The sequence below is a fragment of the Doryrhamphus excisus genome, linkage group LG11 (genome assembly GCF_037039965.1).
Source record: "Doryrhamphus excisus strain RoL-2023G ecotype Guam linkage group LG11, RoL_Dexc_Guam_v1.1, whole genome shotgun sequence".
Lineage (NCBI taxonomy): Eukaryota > Metazoa > Chordata > Actinopteri > Syngnathiformes > Syngnathidae > Doryrhamphus > Doryrhamphus excisus.
The window spans coordinates 18537449-18554675 of NC_136367.1; the positions used below are offsets into that span (position 1 = coordinate 18537449).

The following is a 17227-nucleotide window of genomic DNA, read 5'->3' on the forward strand; positions in this document are numbered from 1 at the left end:
TTGACGAGGTAAATACATCAGCACTCCGTGGAGTCCAGACCGACACCAAGGCTGTTAAATCACCAAATGTACAGTAAATCTTCATAGATAAAAACTTCCTGCAAATCATCATATCAATGTATTTTTTAGGTGAAATCTAAGACATTTTTCACTGAGAAATGTTTGAATTAGTTTGAAAAAAATGACAGGAGAGATCATTGCCTTGCAGGAGGTAATATTTAGATATGCAACCTTTTTTAATAGAGTCATTACTAAGTCGAGGCATTTCTACAGTCAACATCCCCATGACCCTGACAATCATTCACCTAACGTGGAAGACGTGATGAATGGAAAACATAGCGACATTTCATGGTGCAAACTTTTGGATGCCAAGAGTCAGAGAGGATATATTTGTAACCATTAAATGGATTTTTCTCTTTGACGTAGTTTTATTGTTACACAGTGTTTTTATAAAGATTCAACTGATTTGTGGAGTTTTTGTATAATTTTTGCATTTAATTGACACGCGTGATCTTTGTATAACACAACAGTGCTGTGATATAAAACCTAAATAAATAAAAGGGCTGGAAAGGAAGTGTGTTTTTGTTTTTACTCATTGTTATTCATCAATGTCCTTTAAGAGTCTCCTATATTTTGAATTACTACTGTGTTGTCTAACAGTATATTGGCAGCCATTTAATTTTGATATTAGTCTTTTTAAAAATTACCACTTCCACACATAATCGGAGGATGACTTTTATTTCACTCCATCATGTGGTACATGTCATGGCTGACTTCAAGACCTCTTGCAATGTTAAAGTAATGTAATGTAACCAGAATATTGCTTGTATTTTAAGTTATGACTAATAAGTCTGCCAAAAAACAGCCATCATCTCTTAATTAATTTCTGACAACATGATAAAGTGAGGGAGCGATAAATGAAAATGCGATATTTTGAGGGACAACTATAACCATAAAGAACATTTTCTTGATTACGTTCCCACACACTCCCGATCATTATAAAAAGATTTTTAAATGTTGTTTATATGCTTAATGGGTTTTCAAATTTCTCTCTCCAGTTATTGTCTTCCAATTATCAGCCCATCTCCTTAGCAGTTTTTAGAGTATTTAAAGTAGAACTATACATGCTATGTATCCTAGTGTGTCAATAATGCAACACTAAAAGAAGGACATATTTCATTAAAAGCAAACAACATGTTTATTTATTCTTTTTGAAGTGCAAAATAATACATATAAAACACTATACAGTATATAACACACATGACTGGAACATGCTTTGTGACTGTTTTCTTTTTTCTTCTTTTTTTGTTTTTTGTTTTGCATTAATCATTCTTGTCAACATTTGCATTTGAAAATCAGGGACATTTACCGGAAACGGAAAATTCTGGTCATTATTTTACTGGCATGCTTTTATTTGGAAGGCCGGACTTTACCATCTACAGGAAGTGTTCCGTTAATGTTGCGGAAGTGTTGCTGAGCCGGCCGGAAGCTGTCTGTGCAACTTCGGCGCGACCGTAGAAAGTTAAAATACAGTATGAGGAGAATATGAGACAATAATAACGGCAGTGCGCCCATAAAAAGGGCAAATCGTAGAGAAAAAGAGGGTTTTTATAGGTAAGTCATGACTTCCATGTTGACGATGACATAATGATGTGTGTTGTTTGTAGTGTGTAAACATTGTTATAGGACATAACCCGTAGTTTCCATACAGAGCAAATTGTGAGAAGCTTTTTTTTTATTGTTGCTATATGTTAAGCTTGACCGGGGTAAATCTAAATGTGACTCCAAATAATCATTTATGTTAGAAAAACTAATTCATGCTCAACAACTACAGCATAGCAACACATTTAAAAATGAAAATGAACACTATTAGCACTCACACACCGATACACAACGTATTTAAGACAGCTGACATTGTTTTGTTTTCTTAAATTATGAATATACCAATGTTTAGAAAACATCTCAAGATTATTATATGGAGTTTTTCCAGACATTTTAGTCAAAAGATCATCCAGATCGAGTGCATCATCCATTAACATTCATGGTTTGAAAAAAAAAGGCGCCATTGGACTTTTTTAAATGATCCCAATTGCAGTGTTGTTTTTTTTAAGCCATACCATACCAGCCAACAAGCGCCTTTCTGTACCCTGTTTTATTAAAATACATAACAATGACAAACTGACTGAAAGTCTAAAAACTGTGTTTGGTTGTTAAAGCTGCCACCACTTCCACTTCGCCTCAAAGTTATCATCTTTTACCAAGAACATCTCTGGAGAACATCAATGCCCCACAAAAGTACAGTTAAGCCCAGAGTGAGCCATACTGTGGGCCGATGCTGAGTTCAAGTTCCTTTTTATATGCTGGATGGGTGTCGCTTAGCTGGAAATGACAAATAGCCATGCTGAATATTTGTCATGAAACCACATTTCAGTCTTTATGCCATTTAAAATGTCAGTCACGCTAGTCAGCCAGCCAGTAAGTGTTGCACTTGAATGCTGACTAAGCTGTTTGCTCTTTCCCGCTATTACAACATTGGTTCTGTTGCTGCTTTGTTGTACATGTGGTCAAAGAGTGCTAGGCTTTCCTTCCCGCTTTCTCATGCACTCCAAATCATCATGCCCATCATACCCAATCCTTAATTAATACACATAATGAGACACACTGAATAGGTGTGTCCCATTACATGCATTAGCTGCCTCTTTTTTTACAGAAAAGAGAAAGCTGTGTGTTCGTGTATCACGTAAGGAACGTGGATGGTGGGCAAAATTCCCCCAAAGGTGCACTTTTCCTTTAAGAAAACGGCATCTTAGAGCCTATTTTGTCATGTCCAGCAAAAAAGATACACATTCAACAAATTAAAACCTCACAAACTCAAAATGTGTCCACATTAGGACTCATTTTTGGTTGAACTGTATGAAGTATATACTGTATATTGTGTGTACAGTATGTATTCCTGTGGAAGTATTCTTCCTTTGCCTCGCTTTTTGGGCCAAGATTAAATTAATCCTTAGATTTTGTAAGAAATAAAAATAATCAAATGCTTCTTTAGGTGCCGTATAGTGTTGAAAATTTTTGGGAATTACCAAAATCGGAAGGATTTTTACAGGAATTAACAGGAATGCATGGGAATTGTGCTCATTCGTTTGAAACAGGGAACAGTACAAAAACAAGTTATGAGCCATGAGGGGTTCAAAGACACCACATAGTATTTGAACTTGAATGCACTGTTTTGAAAGTAGATGTATTTAAATTCCGGCATCGAGGCTCCACACTAATCTGGAACCTCTGAGGCTGATTTGAAATTGTTGAAAAACAAGATAATATGAGACCCTAACATGCATTCTTGTTCATTTCTGTTGTTAGTTCCAACATTCCTCCACTGAGCTTCCCATGGACAGTTCCCTAAAGTCAACCCCTTAAAATCTCATATTGATTTCAACCTACAAAATAACTGTTGATGTGTTATTTATTTTTGTGCTTACTCCCCATTTCTGTTTTCTCATTTTGGGACATTCTATGAGGCACATCCTTTGAGGTCAGGGTCCGGGGGGGCTATTGATTAAAAAAAAAAAAATCATCTTGCACACATAAATTAGACATCTTATCATACAAGGAAATAATTGTACACGAGGTTGAACTCCCAATAGACAGTAATGTATTTGGATGTGACCATTCACTGTTGAGGCAGTTGGGGGGGGGGGGGGGGGGGGGTCCTCGAGCCACTCAGCGGTGTGTTCTGATGCAGTCCTTGTGATTGGAGACGTGTACATTGTACACACTATATTGGAGTATTTTGAAGTATATGCGTGTGCCTCTGCTTCAAGTCTGACGGAGTTTTTTCTTGGGTTTCTACACAGATGTCACTGGTATGCCAGGCGGTCCTGACTCCGTCGACGTTTAATGCCAAGTTCACCGTTGATGCTGCTCCTCACACCGTCGTCACGCCGCCTTTTCGTCCTCCCGATCTGCTTGCAAAAGCACAAATTTGTCATGAAGCTGAAAAAAATGTTCCTTGAAATCTTTATTTGTAGGATGAGTCCATTACAAATGACAATAAGGGTAATAGCTTTCATAGGCGTTAACTCCCCTTGTTAGAACACCTACATGTTCAGCAAGTGACCACTAGAGGTCAGTGTAGGCCCAAAGAAAAGCGCTCTTGTTCAGTGACTCATGTTTACCTCCCAGCATTTATACACAATAACATGACAGCTTTGTATCACACTAAAATCACACATTTTCTAATATTCCTACTTTGGAAAATGAATGAAATTTGTGAGAAAATCAACAACATTCACAATGCGCCTTGTGGGACCCAAACATGACTCTCCTTTTCTACACAGTACACATTTTTGTATAGATTTTTTTAATTTTATGATCCCCTGTATTGCAAAGTGTATAGAATAGGATGCTTGTTACCTAGTAACTTGTATTATAGCCACACATTTTAAAATATTTTAATTCTATATACCGTATTTTCTGGACTATAAGTTGCTCCGGAGTCTAAGTAACACAAGGCCAAAAATGCATAATTGGGTAGAAAAAAACATATGTAAGTCGCATTTTTTGCGGGTAATTTATTTTACAAACTACTTGACCAAAACAAACATTACATTCTATTGGAAGGCGAGCTCTATCATTAATAAAAGAATAGAGAACAGGCTCAATATGTGTAAGATATGCTAACAATGGTTATTCAGCTACACAAAAAATAAACATGAACAGAAAAGGTGTCCAGTGTTTATGTAACATAACAGTTTTTTCATTTATAAGTCGCTCTGGAGTATAAGTCACAGGAACAGCCAACCTATGAAAAAAAGTGTGATTTATAGTGCGGAAAATATGGTATAAGGTATATATATATATATATACAGTATATACTCATTATGACCACATATTTATCCTATATATCGATAAACACATATATTTAGAGTATACTGTATATATCTATATATACAGTATGAATTTAAAACTTGTGCTCCAGCTTTTGTATTGGATCTCTGTAGGTGTAAATGATCCCACAAGTAACTATTGCTACAATTATTTCATGTAGTAATGCAAGGGAGGCATTCACAGACCTTGGCATCCCGCTCTGCAAACTTCTGGAACATGTTAGCGTAGGTCCTCTTGTCCAGCTCGTGATATTCCTTCATCTTGCTCTGGCAGATGGACATCTGGGAGCGAGCAGCTCGATTGGCGGCGTTGACCTGCAGCACTTGTTGAAAGTCCGCCAAGGCCAGGCTGAACTCGTTCCGGAGCAGACGTGCCTCGCCACGACGATACAGAGCCTTCTCGTTGCAAGCGTCCATCTCGATCGCCTTGGGTACACGACACAGGGTCAGTACATTAGTCATTTGCAGTTGTTAAAAATGTGTGGCACGCATCATTTCTGTGTACTCTTGGAGCAATATGGAAGGGAATTCTTTGTGATTTTCTTGCCTTTCTTAATTAGCTTCTTCTCTGGAGTTAATGAAGCTAGGGTTGATGGCTGCTGTAATGCCACGACTGCTTCACAGTTGTGGGGGAGCGTACTACTAGACGTAAACCGTACTTGGTGTAAAGTTGCGTGAGAGAATGGTCAGTTTGTGCTAATATGCACAATTTATGCATAAACAGACCGTAAATAGTGTGCAAACGAGTCTTGACGATTTTCAAGCGCGTCATCAATAAATAGCACATACTGGCACAGTAAATTGCGGGACAAAAAAATGTAAACTATATTATGAAACCAGGAAGTGAACAAATTTTAAATTAAAAAAAAAATGTTAAAAATGTTACATTTTTAAAAATTTATTTTTTTTAAAAATGAAACAAAAACAAAAAAACAACTTAAACTATATTAGGAAAGCAGGAAGTGAACAAATGTAACAGTTACTGATTGTAAAAGTACCAGATGGAGGGGTAGGATTTAATAAGCTTTGCTTCTTCCTACTCCTTTTGGACATGTGGAACTGTGAACTGATTATGTGATGCATTCAATTGTAATCTGATGCATGTTCAAATGAAATTAAACCATTACTATGTGGAGGCAAAATGCATAAGCACTGAAAAATCTTCAAGTGTGTAAAATTCACAGCTCACCTTGTTGCAGTTTTCCACCACAAGAGAGAAGTCTTTAATGCGCAGGAAACACAAAGCTAAATTGAGGTGGGCTGTCAAAAGGAAGTCATTAATGCACTTCTGCTGCTCCAAGCCGCGACCACACTCCATCTCCAACCAGGAAACCATGCGCTGGTACTGGACCACCGCCTGGTAGTAGTGTCCCCCCTGAAAAACACGTAATCAATGTGTAGACATGTAGAATGAATGTTGACTTATTTATGTAACAGCATCAGGTTGGGGGGGGAATCTAGGACCTGAGCCATGCCACCGTGCACAGCAGAATTAACCGTCAAATGAATTTCCAACAATAGAGGCCGCCATTTAATTAGTCCATTCATTTTTAGCTGTTTGAATTATGAAAAGTGAAAAAGCAGACTGAGTGTTGAAATGTATAAATGAGCTGAATGATTACAGCTGGATGGAGCATCAAAGAAATAACCTTCAGTCGACCTCCTGAGGCATGTGACCGTGAAGAATAAGCAGAATGTTACGGTAATTGAAAATGGAAGATGATTTTCCATCATTGGGGGGGGGGGCACGCTGTATAAAATGCCCATTCATTTTCAATGTGGAAATATGACCTTGATTTGTTTTCAGTTTTCAGTTTTCCCAGTGAATTAAGATAGGAAAACAAGCAGACTCTACCTTGTAATACTGATTCCCTTTATGCTTGGTTTCAGAGGCCAGACTCAGCTTTTCGTGCAAGTCCATTTCCCAGGATTCTTTAGCCTTGACACAACATACACAGTACAGTCAGACAGTTGTCTTTCATGAAAGGAAAAGCACACTTTTTGTGGAATTTTGCCCAAGACCTTACACACACGGTGTTCTCTTTTTTGTGCATTCAAGAAATAACATTAATTCATTCATTTTCTCGCTGGGGTGCTGGAGCCTATCCCAGCTGTCTTCAGGCGAAAGGCGAGGTTTGATATCTTTAGCAGGCACAGAAAAGAGAACACACGTGTTCATGGGCAAAAAAAATTTCCTATAATGTGTTTTGGTCCAAAAGTTGGCTTAAACTCACCCTTTTAAAGTCTTTGAGTGTAACCTCGTATACAATGTCTTTGTCTGGTCCGACTTTAAATTCTGGTTTTCCTCTGCAACCAAAGCCATACCTGTGAGAAAAAACATGTACTTAGAACAAGAATTGTGAAACAAAATGTCTAATTTGCCGCTGTTTAACAATATTTGTACTACGATCCTTCCGACACACATCTTCATAAAGTGAGTAACTTTGGACATAAATATATTTTTGTTTTATTTAATGATTTTATATTGCACTTATTTTTCTAAAAACATTAGTTAAAGTATCACCAGCGCAGTTAATTCATGTTTTATGATGAATATCCATTATTTTTGATGGGAAATATTATCAAAAAGGTAAGACACGTCCATGCTATGAGGCTTTATCGACTAAGGAGCCACATTCAGTAACTTAAGTGGGAGTTTAAGTCGTTATAATTAGAGACTAAGCATCATATTAGTGCATAATTGTGATTATTTCATCATCAAAATGTCAAAACTAAAAGGACCACCATTGAGACTCATTTAGTCGATGCAAACATTGCACTTACTTTGGTGACAAGTAAAGTATACAGCACTCTCCTTTCTGCATTTTGTCCATGGCGCGGTCCACACCAAGAGGAACGCCTTTATCCTCCGATTCGCTGACGACAAAGCTGACGTCCCGGCGATCGAACAATCGGCCGTCACAGCTCCCTTCCAGATGTACTGAGCGGTGTGAAACACAACACAGGTACTGAATATACTGACTATATTTACATTCATCATACATGATGTCACTTTTATGACTGTATCTCTCTATCTTTGATAGCGTACATAGTATATAGCAAGTAAACTGCTTACTCTTAAAGGAAAACTGTACTGTTTGGACTGGAGTTTCGACTGCACTAATATGGTCATACTGGTTCCTGGTTGTACGTTGCATGATGTATGCATCATAGTAAAATAACATAAAATGAGGCAGGGTAGGGCCTTACCATAAACGATTGCACCATCATTGGGATTCAAGTAGCCGTCCCCTTTGACTTTGATCCTTCGTACAATGCCGCTATCATCTGTCAGCTTCTCTCCTTCAAACTTGAGCAGCTCGATCTGTTGGCAAATAAACGAACATTATTATTGATGTCAGCATTAAACAGCGGTGTGAAAGGAACAATTTGAGGGAAGAAAAAAAAAGCCTTGCCGTGGGCACGGGAAGGTTTAGTGTGGGTGGAGAAAAAGCTAATACATAACAAAAAATATGTAGGAGTTGTCACAAAAGAACAATTGCAGAAAGGTAGAATTTGTTTGCTGGTATTACTGACACTGCATGTACTGTATATTAATATCAAGTCAAGAGAAAGACAGTATCGAGGTGGATGGACTACAAGGGATGCTTTGTCCACAAACCAGCATTCCATACCTACCTCAAACAGCACTGATGAGTTGGGAGGAATTTTGTCCGGTTTTCCAGAGGAGCCGTAAGCGTACTCTGGCTTACACAATAAAGTGCACACTTCTCCTCTCTGCATGGATAACACCCCAATATCCCAGGCTTTGAGGACCTGTCCTGTTTGCAGCCAATAAACAAATTCATAGTTTTCATTAACATTCATTACTTGGAGTGACACAAGATTAAAACGTGACAAGATATATCCTTCAGAATAAAAAATCTTGTGGATGATTAATTCATTAATTAATCACCCTAATATATCGCCATGTGCATTGGGTGGCTGTTTTCCTCGCCTCACGCCTCCAAACAGGCAGGAAGAGGTTTCACTCTGTGCATTGGTTGCAGCAACATGGTGCATTTGTTCCAAAGAACAACGGCACGAATGGAGTGAGCAATTTTGTCGGTCCTACAGTCTATTTGTCTCGGTGGGTGGCACCGGGGCTGCTAGCATACACACAGAGTGTAACGTAGTACAGACAAAAAAAAATTCTTCAAAACTTAATTTATTCAGTGCCAGACGTTTTTCAAAAGCAGCCCCTCTCAGTACCAGCCATTTTCAATGATTTTGACGGATTTTTCAAGGCACACAGAGTATTGTGTCCTAGGGCAATGCAAATAAATGTCTAAATAAAATGTCTAACAGCAACAATTGCACAATATAATGCAATATAGGGGCTGCACGGAAGAGTGGTTAACACACAGGCCTCACAGCTAGGAGACCCGAGTTCAATACCACCCTCGGCCATCTCTGTGTGGCGTTTGCATGTTCTCCCCGTGCATGCGTGTGTTTTCTCCGGGTACTCCGGTTTCCTCCCACATACCAAAAACATGCTAGGTTAATTAGCGACTCCAAATTGACCATAGGTATAAATGTGAGTGTGAATGGTTGTTTGTCTATATGTGCGTGCCCTGTGATTGGCTGGCCACCGGTCCAGGATGTACCTCGCCTCTCGACCAAAGACAGCTGGGATAGGCTCCAGCAGCCCCCACAATTAAGCTAGCATAGCAATGTGGAAGGAAACCGGAGTCCCCGGAGAAAACCCACGCATGCACGGGGAGAACATGCAAACTCCTCACAGAGATGGCCAAGGGTGGAATTGAACCCGGGTCTCCTAGCTGTGAAGTCTGTACACGAACCACTCGACCACCGTGCAGCCCCCAGAATATCATACATATCACTTGTATTTCAATATGTTATAACTGGTTATAACTATAACTAATAATAACTAGTCTCCCATAAAACGGCGATCATTTATTACTTAATTTTTGAAAAATGCACTATAATCTATCATCAAACCGCAATATTATGAGGAACGACTGAACAGTATTTCATTGAGATACAAGTGGAATACAAGGATGGAAAAGTGGCCTACCCTTGCCAACATTAAAGGAAAAAGACTCCTTGCGATCTCTGCTACAGTCAAACTTCTTCCCAGTGAGAAGCCTTCCAGTGTAATGGATCGTCACTCTGTCCCCTATCATCGGGCACGCTCCATCTTCTCCCTGACGCTTCACAACCTGCGAGTGAAAGCCAAAAACGTTGAGAAAGAGCCTGAAGATAATCAGATTTTTTTTTTTAAACCTTCAAAACAAAACATGGCAGTATCGAATACCTTGATTATTCCGTGGTCCTTTTTAGGCGTGACATCAGCGCCCTTTGCGGCAAACACAGCCGGGGCCGAGGGCCCGTCCATAGAAAGATCCTGATCAGTGGTCATGTCTGCCTGTGGGCATCACAGTGACGCTGGAATAGGTATTGAACATAAGGGCCTTGTGTTAACAAGTTGCATCAACCAGAAACCCTTCTGTGTCTAATTTGCTGCCACGGAAGGAAATTAAACATGAAATAAATTACATTTGTGGAGTTTTGTGGTTCTGGAAAATCCAAACATATCAATAGCAGATCTCCATAATTCACACAAAGTATGACTGTCCTCCGTGTTACATCATTCACTGCTACTACTCTGCCAGTATGTTAAGATGCAGTTCGGGTGATCCTTGTGTTACGACACGACTTTTGTGGTTACATACAAATTATATAATAGACTCTTTTAATGTCAGTGCCTCATCTTCTTTCACAACTCTTTTGAGCCAGACGTTCTCCCTATCCGGAATTTGCACATTGTCTTCCTCAAAGGAGTGTCCTGAGAAGCAAACTCAGCAATGCTGTTTGTGCAGTAAAGTGTCGTGAAGCGTGCAACGATGACCCCAACATTGGAGAGACCAACCAACCCTGGTACAAATGCATGGCACAACAGTAGAGATCAGTTTCTTCAGGGGGCAGGAGGAGGTTTGCCCCATCACCTACCTACCTATCTGCTTGCTTACCACACTAGCCACGTATACATGGACCCAAATAGTCCAATTGCATTCGGTTTATTTGCTCAAACGGAAAGAATGTAACCTTTGTATACACATCAAGACAAGACAAGACTGGACGAACAAAAAAGTTATTCCAACGAGAAAAAAAAACTCAGGGAAGTCGGTATCACGTGATGTTGATGTTTACGTTTTACTGCAAATGCCCCATTGACTATTCTGGTTGATTATAGCGGCGCATGTAGACAAGAGATTGGAATATTCCTTTCCATGTATACCATTGATTTCGGAAAGATTCCATTTGGAAAGAAAAAAACTCCAAAAATTGTCTCATTCTCCGAGCTCCTTTGCCACCAAGCAGGTGAACAACCTATTTTTATGCAGGATGGTCGTTCATCAACCATTCCTAATCATCTACATTCATCACTAAACGCAAAATATCATCCCGTTTTATTCCCACCCCTACTTGCTGCCACGGACTTAAAATAGCACTCTTCCTTTGTAAAATGCAACTTTTCTTTATAGTTGTCAGCAGTGTGAGTTTAAGATTTGTTCGCTGTGTGAAACTGTCAGCAAAATATGCCGGTGCTGATAAAAAGCGGTGATAAGCTGCAGAGGCACACAATACGACCGCCATGGACGGATCATATTGTTTGTGGAACTGGTTGGCAGTTTTGCAAGTCTAATCAATTTAATGCTGCGTTTTGTTTTTCTTACATGTTGCAAAACATGATCACTTACTCTTGAGCAGTTGTTTTCAATTTTGATATTACTATTTCAAAAGGATGTCGCTTGAAAATAATAATAGATAATAATAAATAATAAAAATCATTAGTATGACCCGAAGTTTGTAAAAGGAGTAGATTCACTCATCTAATTTTCATGCTATGACATCGCCAGGCTCGGAGATGGTCAGATCCCCGTCTCCACCACACCCGACAAGCTCATCTAAAAGTCTGATCCACGTGTCATAGTCTTCCTGGTCTCTCACGCAAACACGGGCATCATTATTCATGGATAGACGTACGGACAGATAGACAGTGTGAGATGGACTACAAATGTGCATACTCTCAAATGAAGAAATGTGTATCCACATTCTTTTGGTCAGATTCATAAAGCTGTGCAAACTCTCGGTCAACTTTTATAAATAAACACATCCACAATCCTGAAATCCGCTCCCATTTTGGCGGCCATTTGCATATGAACATGTTGTTTTTACTCAAATGCAGGCAGAACGCAGAGCCTCGGACTCCAAAATAGGTCCAAAGTAATGTGAATGTCTGTTATTTGTTCGCATTTTAACTATAGAAATGAGATGGAAAAATAACTGAACATGTTGATGCCATAAAGTTAAAGCTTTTCCACCACATACTGAAAAATCAAAAGGGACATTTTTTTTATTTTTTTAAACCATTCCATGCAAATATGCTAAGAAGTTATATATACAGTACATTTAAAGAAAATACATTTCAGCTGTGTTATCTGTGTTATTGGTATGAATTAACTTATTGTCAAGTTACACTGTTTTGCTTGTTTTCATAGTAATGTAGTTCTTTGGCACGATTAGTAATCAGTGATTGTGACATAGGTCTTTAGCTCCCCAGAAAAACAAAAACATACAGATACACAATTCTTACATCCAAAACACCGTCCGGCTGACATTTTTTTTTAAAGGGACAAACAGTACAAACAGTACTGCACTGTCAGTGCAGTGAACTGTCACTGCGTATGCGCATACAACTGCTCTAAATACTGCAAAACTCCAGCAAGCTAGCGAGTAAAAAGGGGGGATAAAAATGAGTGGAAGAGCTGGACCAAGTAAAAAGCCAAAGACGGAGTGGGAAGAGGGCTTCCTTTTCGTTTGCCTCATCCGTCAATCTACAATTGCTTTACCGAAGAAGGGAAATATGGAGCGCCATTTAAAAAACGATGACACCGAGTTCGCTCCATAAAGCGACCTGCCTGATTCCATTTAGTGCATTGTGTTGTATTGTGCAATATAGATTGATGCAGTAATGCAAGGTACACCAGCATATACTGTACATATAAAAAAAATATTCTCAATATATTTATAAATAATGTGTTTAGCATTTTTATTAGGTGGTTGATCATTTTGACTCGGTCACGTCATAAGTAGCTCTCAGGCTGAAAAAGTGTGTCCTCCAAAGGTCAATAGTAGATCAATAAAGTATGTATGTATCATTTTTCCTCAGGAGACACACCTCAATGATCAGGAGCATAGATATGAGACTTGATTAAAATCTAATTCTCATTTAACAATCGATGGAATGGCATCTTCAAGTGCATGTTTTGTCGTCGTCATGTTCTCAAAGTACACAGTACACAGTGTACGCACATCAAAGCCAGGTAGTCTCTGTGCTGCAGGGACTTGCCTGCCTTTTGCGGAAAAGAACCATTGTTATGGTTATAGGTGTGCTAAAGTCTCCATGAAATTAATGTAAGTCAATGCAGTGTCCTCAAAGGAACTGAACAGTGCGTGTTCATATGTGTGTGTGTGTGTGAGCATGCACGCGTGTATGCGTGTATGTGTGTTTGTGTTTCTGAACACAATGTTCCTTCTATTCACAGTTCCCCACCGGCATAGCCTGATGGCTGAAACCAACCTCTCGTGAAACCTATTTTACTGAATTTATCTTACATCTATTAATCACATTTAATAGTCGTGAAATCACAATGAAATCCAATGTGTGTTAAATTACCTTCAATAATTACGTCATTTTCCGTGCATAAGCCAAATGCTAGTGCCTATAGAGGAAGCGGACTTGAAAACAAGTATTTCAATGAAATAAAGCGGTGTGAGACAACACTATGTACCTGAACTCAAATACCCCGCCTGGGAATGCAATAACATTTAACAGAATTTTTAAGGGGTACTGAATTAGCCAAAAGGGCCCGTGACTCCTCAGCAGTAATTCTTTTTGGCAATAAATCATTAAGATTATACTTCAAACTTGGTGCAATTAGAATAAAGACATTTTAACACACTGATGGTACATTGCTAAGCAGCTTTTCTTATTATTAACAATAACATTGGCAATAATTTTACAAAGAAAAATGTACTCTTTAAATTCTGACATGTATGATGAAGTCTCATTTTTTCCATTTAAGTAAATGATGGAATTAAGTCTGACTTTACTATACAACATAATATAATTTCTTTATTCTAATCATGTCATATCAGTGTAAACACATGTTTGCATAACAATACTCAGCTGTCCCATCTTAACATCCTGTTCTGGTTCAGAATGTTCTACTAGGCTTTATGACTTAATTGAATGTGGGGGATCATAATAATTCTTTATTATAATGTAATTCAAGCATGACTCAGGCATGAAGTCATTTGATCCCCTACACCTGCACCCTCATTTTACGTCCTATATCATATGACTATTACATCAATTTTACACCTTTTTCTGGGAATTCCTTCATTAAAGAAGAACAGAAGAAGAATTCATTAACATGTCAGTGAAGTGACAATTGAGAATTAATCAAACACTCACATGTTTGTGCTTTCGTGGAAAAGAAAACCCCCAAAAGATCCTCCGGGGGGAACTAAAGGAGTGGCTCCCAGTCGCTGCTCACGTCCCGGGGTTCGAGTTGTTGCTCCGTGAGGGTGTCGCGGTACTGCTTATCTTACCCGGGATTGGCGTCCTTCACTCGGCTTCATCACCACAAAGGTACCGGTAAGGCGACCACATGGAGCACACACGTCGAAGTGAGTCTGGAGGAGGGACAGAGGCGGAAAATACGCAGAGAGAGGAGGGAGAGAGAGGAGCAGTGGGAGGGTTTTCGTATGAAATGAAGGGGAGGTCTTGGAAAGCGGCCACAAAAGTAACACAATGTTCCGGCTGTACTGTGGCTTCACCGCCGCTGATGAGAACACTGTGTTCCAAATAGACACCCTGACCTGTAACCCGTTCTGTGCCGAGCCTGGCTGGCTGGCTGACTGGCTGGCTGGCTGGCCGGGAACAGCCTGTTCCGCAGCAGGCTGTCCTCCGCCCCCGGTCGGTCAGCTGACAGCTCGGATCATCGACACCGTCGTGCAACCACAAACCGACGAGCCTGACACCATGGCGGCAAGTCAAACTGCCTGCAGCCCGAGAAGGAGCCCCTGGGAGCCGGTTCGTTGTTGCTCCGCAGCACGCTGGTTCAACCGGCACGGTTTACTCGGTGTGGACGGATCGATCCAAATAGTAACGATACCGATGGCGATATTTCTAGTATATATTGTATATTGTTTGCAGTTCGGGGAATAAGTCCTTGGACACAGAAAGGCTTTGGGGCAAAAAGCAAAGGATGTGAATGAGAGCTATTTTTTTGCTTTTGTTTACATATGTTGCAATATTTTTCAAATTATTGAATGTATCAAAATATAATAATTTAACGTTTAACGTGTATATTGTAAAAATGGTTGATAAGGGCTTTTTGTTTTGGTCACCCCATAAGTCATGATCAACAAAATTAAGTCAAATTAAGTCACAAAATCATTCATTGACAAATTTCAAGTAAAAAAATAGATAATAAATTAAATTATAATTTTATAATAATTTTGCCGGCCTCATTATATTGCCATGCACATATGTGTCTGTTCTCATCTCTTGCCTCCAAACATGCAGGAAGAGGGTTCACTCTGGATTAGAACAACAGCGTGAACAGAGTGAGCCCTATTGTCAGTCATTGAGTCTCTGTCTCAGTGGCTGGAGGCGGGGCCGTGAGCATGTGATGTCTTGAAATTAAAAGAGTAGATTGCAATATAGTGTAGTTTTTTCATTGTACTTTTCTTAAAAGCAATGTTTTTGGTTGTTTGTCTATATGTGCCCTGTGATTGGCTGGCCACCAGTCCAGGGTGTACCCCACTTCTTGCCCGAAGACAGCTGGGATAGGCTCCAGCACACCCTGCGACCCTCGTGAGGATAAGCGGTAGAAAATGAATGAATGAAAATGTAGAAATTGCTTCGGTTTTTGTATGTCTGCGGAACTTTTGGATTAACAGAAAATGACTAGTCAGTGTATTTTTTTAACATTTTGAAGAAATGCCACATCCCTCATATTATCACAATTTGGAGTTTTAAAGTTAACTTTTGGCATGGAACATTTTGCTGGCATGGCAAATATTTTTAACATGATTGTGAATGCGAATAATTTTGGCTTCACCCGAATGTGATACATACATGCTGTGATTGAAAAAAATGTGCAAAAGTAAAAACAACATGTAGACATAAAAGTAAAATAGTGCAAAATAGACCAATTCACTGTGTTACATTTGTGAGCAGTGTTTGATGTTCAAGTATAGGGAATTTCTATGACTCGTATTTGCATTTAATATTGTAATCCATCTCATATTTGTTGTAAGATTTACAGCTTTAAACTTAGGAAGTAAAACCTCCAGTAACAGTAGTTTTATGACAGAAAATGTGTCTTGATGTGACTTTTTATGTTGCAGGGCTTGGTACCTTAAGAGATTGTTTGGTCAGTCAAATATTAACTCTTAACTTAATCAAAGTAACACGCCTATCCGGAAATAGGAAGCACATATATAATATTTATTTTAACAGCAGAAAATACTGATATATACCAGTAATGTTCAAACTAATTCAGTGATCACTCTTAATTGTGTCCCTTTGGATGTTTGGTTTTGTTGCACACACAGAAAGTGAAACTGGTGGTCAGCAACCTGAGGCTCACATGCCACTGTTGGCATATGGCGACCTAACCCACGGCACGTCAGCTCAGTTGTGCAGAAAAAAAAAATCAAACAGTTGTCAGGGTTGTAGCTTCCAAGAAAATTCGATCTGTGATGTGTACTCTAAGAAATGACATAACTGCAGTTGCTGCAAATGCTCTTTAAAGAGACGGTACGCTGAAATGAGAATTGTGCTTCAGGTCATTAGAAATTACGGCTTGATCTTAATTACAATTCCGATTAGTGCTGATGATCCAGTTTGAAGGAACGCTGGCAAACGCTTCAAGTTGTTGGCAGTTTTTTTTTCGTATGGATGAGCCTGTTTGTTGCCTTACAGCAAACACACACAAACATTATGTAAGTAGCTGGCAGCACAAGCGAAAGCACCTCGAAGCGAGCATGTCCAAATTGTATCATTGGTGTCAATATTTAATGTGAGCACCGTTGTTATCCGGCACTGCCGCATCAGTCTTGGGTCTGGAATCGAGCATCTGCGCAGGTTGTTACTGTTATCCTCTTCCACACCCCCATGATGACATCACTGGTGGAGCTGGTGAATGTTTGACACCTTGCTCTCTTCCGCCTTCCTTCCTTCCGCCCATGGATTAGGCTTGGGTATCTTTTACATATTATTCAACGCCAGTGCATTG

General features: G+C 39.4%; 1 protein-coding gene across 2 annotated transcripts; it reads right to left on the minus strand.

Annotated features, from left to right (window-relative positions):
• Positions 1-1174: 1174 nt before the first annotated feature.
• On the minus strand, positions 1175-14812 carry fkbp5 (FKBP prolyl isomerase 5). Of its 2 annotated transcripts, none has more exons than XM_058074247.2 (11): positions 14395-14801; positions 10168-10298; positions 9928-10072; positions 8529-8671; positions 8100-8214; positions 7674-7830; positions 7124-7214; positions 6745-6828; positions 6079-6264; positions 5076-5315; positions 1175-3965 (listed from the first exon to the last, which is right to left on the minus strand). In XM_058074247.2, the coding sequence occupies exons 2-11, from the start codon at positions 10270-10272 to the stop codon at positions 3861-3863; spliced, it is 1371 nt and encodes a 456-aa protein (XP_057930230.2). In that variant the 5' UTR covers positions 10273-10298; positions 14395-14801; the 3' UTR covers positions 1175-3860. The 2 variants fall into 2 exon arrangements, with proteins under 2 accessions (XP_057930230.2, XP_078651053.1); XM_078794927.1 differs by lacking the exon at positions 1175-3965 and adding an exon at positions 3981-4804 and having other exon boundaries at positions 14395-14812.
• Between the last annotated feature and the right edge of the window lie 2415 nt (positions 14813-17227).

Excerpts from the sequence above, each read along its gene's own strand:
- fkbp5 (XM_058074247.2), bottom strand. The coding sequence starts at position 10,272 with ATGACCACTGATCAGGATCTTTCTATGGACGGGCCCTCGGCCCCGGCT. Across the intron at positions 10,073-10,167 it reads AGGACCACGGAATAATCAAG|GTTGTGAAGCGTCAGGGAGA; the intron begins GTATTCGATACT and ends TTTCACTCGCAG. Across the intron at positions 7,215-7,673 it reads ATACTTTACTTGTCACCAAA|GTATGGCTTTGGTTGCAGAG; the intron begins GTAAGTGCAATG and ends TTTTTCTCACAG.